This window comes from Nanorana parkeri, unplaced genomic scaffold, assembly GCF_000935625.1.
Source record: "Nanorana parkeri isolate BGI_ZX_2015 unplaced genomic scaffold, ASM93562v1 scaffold248, whole genome shotgun sequence".
Lineage (NCBI taxonomy): Eukaryota > Metazoa > Chordata > Amphibia > Anura > Dicroglossidae > Nanorana > Nanorana parkeri.
The window spans coordinates 736,300-739,015 of NW_017306516.1; the positions used below are offsets into that span (position 1 = coordinate 736,300).

The 2,716-nt window shown below is 36.2% G+C and overlaps 1 protein-coding gene across 3 annotated transcripts in view; it reads right to left on the reverse strand.

The window, feature by feature from the left end:
• Positions 1 to 652: 652 nt before the first annotated feature.
• The window catches only part of LHX2 (LIM homeobox 2), a 44,938-nt gene continuing 42,874 nt past the window's right edge, over positions 653 to 2,716 (reverse strand). For all 3 annotated transcript variants that reach the window (XM_018556712.1, XM_018556710.1, XM_018556711.1), the window contains exon 5: positions 653 to 1,978. In XM_018556712.1, coding sequence (XP_018412214.1) covers positions 1,691 to 1,978 — 288 coding nt within the window. In that variant the 3' untranslated portion in view covers positions 653 to 1,690. The remainder of the gene's footprint in view (positions 1,979 to 2,716) is intronic.

Below are 2,716 nucleotides of genomic sequence, written 5' to 3' on the forward strand. Positions count from 1 at the left end.
ACAAAAATGCCATATATTGCATCTCACCAGACCTTAAAAGTGGCTGCATTGGTTTTAGTCTTCGATCTAAGAAAGCAAGTACAGAGACTACCTATTATCTTGCCAGAAATGCAATGTCTTTGTAACGTTTGTGAACTGAAACTAGAATTGCAAACTATGTATTATTTTTAAACTACAAGTTCTCCCACTCTCCATGTAATGGCGATGAAAAGAGGAAGACATGTTTGTTGTCTAAATCAGGAGAGCAGCCCATTGTAACAACCATTGCTACCTGACACTGTAATATATCAATATTTATTTTTGGGTTTAGATATGCCTCCAGCCAATAGAATCGTGCCCTTTTTTTGTACTCTAGTTAAACCACTCAGTCTGGAGGAATGATTTCTTGATCTACTAATTTTTCTGGAGATTCTTGCTATAAATTAAGAATACATTTGGGCTCGTTATTGCAGTCAATTCTGGTTGGCTGATAGTTGGTGTGAATTATTCACCTATTTAGATTATGGATGTCACATTGTAAAACTTTGTATATGGTTTATCTTTTAGTCCTACAGTTAAAATGTCTGTAAAAGCTAATACTGAATTCTGGCGACTGCTGTTGCAGAGACAACTTATCTCATAAACATCATTATAATGACTGTAGAAAGTCTTGTTTCTCACCATTTGTAAACTAATTTTCACAGTGAATAGAATATTATGATATTTAAAACAATATAAGAGTAGTTCTGACAGTGATGAGTGAATCTCTTACTCTAAAAACCGTAATGGTTTGTATAGATGGGAGTCAAACATTGTGCATTGTATTTAATACTTCTTTCCAGTCAGCCAATTTTCTTAATTTGGAACTTTCTGGACTAGAGTAGACAGGGTCAGACCACTCTTGCACCTCCCAACATCCTAAAATCTAAAATTAGAATATGTAAGTACCGTACAGCTTTACCTAATTCTGCCCATGTTTAGGCAAAACTTCACCCACTTGTACCAAGCCCTGCTTCTTCATGGATCAGAAAGTTGAGACTGTTGTCTGCCAAAATATGTACATTTGGGAGGTATGCATGGTTTAAGTTATCAATATATTAGCATTCTCAAAATCTATAGAAAGAGGTTATAGATCACACTAGACAATTTTAGGATCCCTGTGGAAAGTCTCTTTACCCAAGTTTACTGGTAAGCCCAGTGAACTTATCTGAATGTAGTTACCAGTGCAAATGTTGTGATGGACAGAAACCACCAAATTATCTATGAATGCTCACATTTTACATTACTCGCTCCAAAGTTCTGCCAAAAAATGTCTAAACAAACAAACCTTTTAGGACTATTTGAAAAGTAACAAACTTGAAACAATTTAGTTCTGGTCATAAATATACAGAGAGAAAATGTATGTTGATAAGACAGTATATAAGGCACATAACAGTCTTTGAGAATACAGAAGATTCAGCCAACTTAAATTAATGGTTCTTTCCCTTATTTTTAGTCCACAAAACTGTACAGGTACACAAATGTTGTGTTGCGGATACATCTTTCAACCAATTCTTCAGTTTATCAAAACACCAGCACAATGGGCTCTTCTCTGAGAATGTTCCCCAAAAAATGTGATTTATTAATTGAACAAAGTCTCTATTAAAATACACTTGGAAATCGACTAAAAATAATCTCTTTTTTTGTTGTTAAAGGAACCTTTGAAGAGTCATCAGAAGAGATTTGTGAGTGTTGTTTGTGGAGGACTTCGAGATTCATGCACGTCCATGCTACCAGGTACCGAAGTCAGTACGGATGTCACAGTTGGCATTGTGGGGTTAGTCAAGTCTGTTAATGTAGTTGGGGTAGTAGAGGGGCTCATAGAGGCATTGGAAATTTCAGAGGCTGGCCCTGACGGAGTCCCAGCTTGAAGAGTGGAATCTGATGTTTTGTCTACTCCATTATTTTCTTGTCTCAGAAGATTCCGTCTAAACTTGGCTCTTGCATTTTGAAACCATACCTAGAATAGATGAAGAAGAACAGGATTAGGAAAGGCATCATACAAATGGAGTGATACCTATAAATTACTTATAACTGCACATTTTAAAGCAACTTGGCTTCTAAAATAGACAGGTAATCAAACAAACATGTAAATTAAATCTTTTCACTCTTCTGTTTTTCAGTTAAAATTTCCAGATCAAGTAAACTGTAGACAAATGCAGTAGATACTTTGTTATTTCAAAGATGGCATTTCCAGATACAGTTAGACCTTAAGGACCATCTTCTTGGCATTCACAGCCAAAGTGACATCGGGATGCTTATGTCACAGGGAAGAATCTACAAACACCAAATTTTCTTTTTAACCAGGGTGAACATACATGACAAACTTTTTTTTGAACATCTGTGCACACAATTGCTGGCTATCAGGCCCCTTAAAAGACCTTAATCTGTTCAAGAAGTTTTTATGCAATGGGAGTGTCTTTCCTGTCTTGGGTGAAATTGGCATGTATGTATTTTGTGAACTTTGGTGGCTGAACAACAGATATAATGTGGATTCTGGTTTTCTGACACACTACCAGAACTTTTTATGAATCTACAGAACATCACAATATTCATGTATGTTGTATATATCTGATCTGTTTAGGGTTTATTTGTCATCCTACGTTTATTTTTTCTGTCTTTTGATTATCAGGAGGCATTTTTTACTCCCAGGTCTAACATTTATGACACCCCACGAACCGCCCCCCCCCTCCCCCCT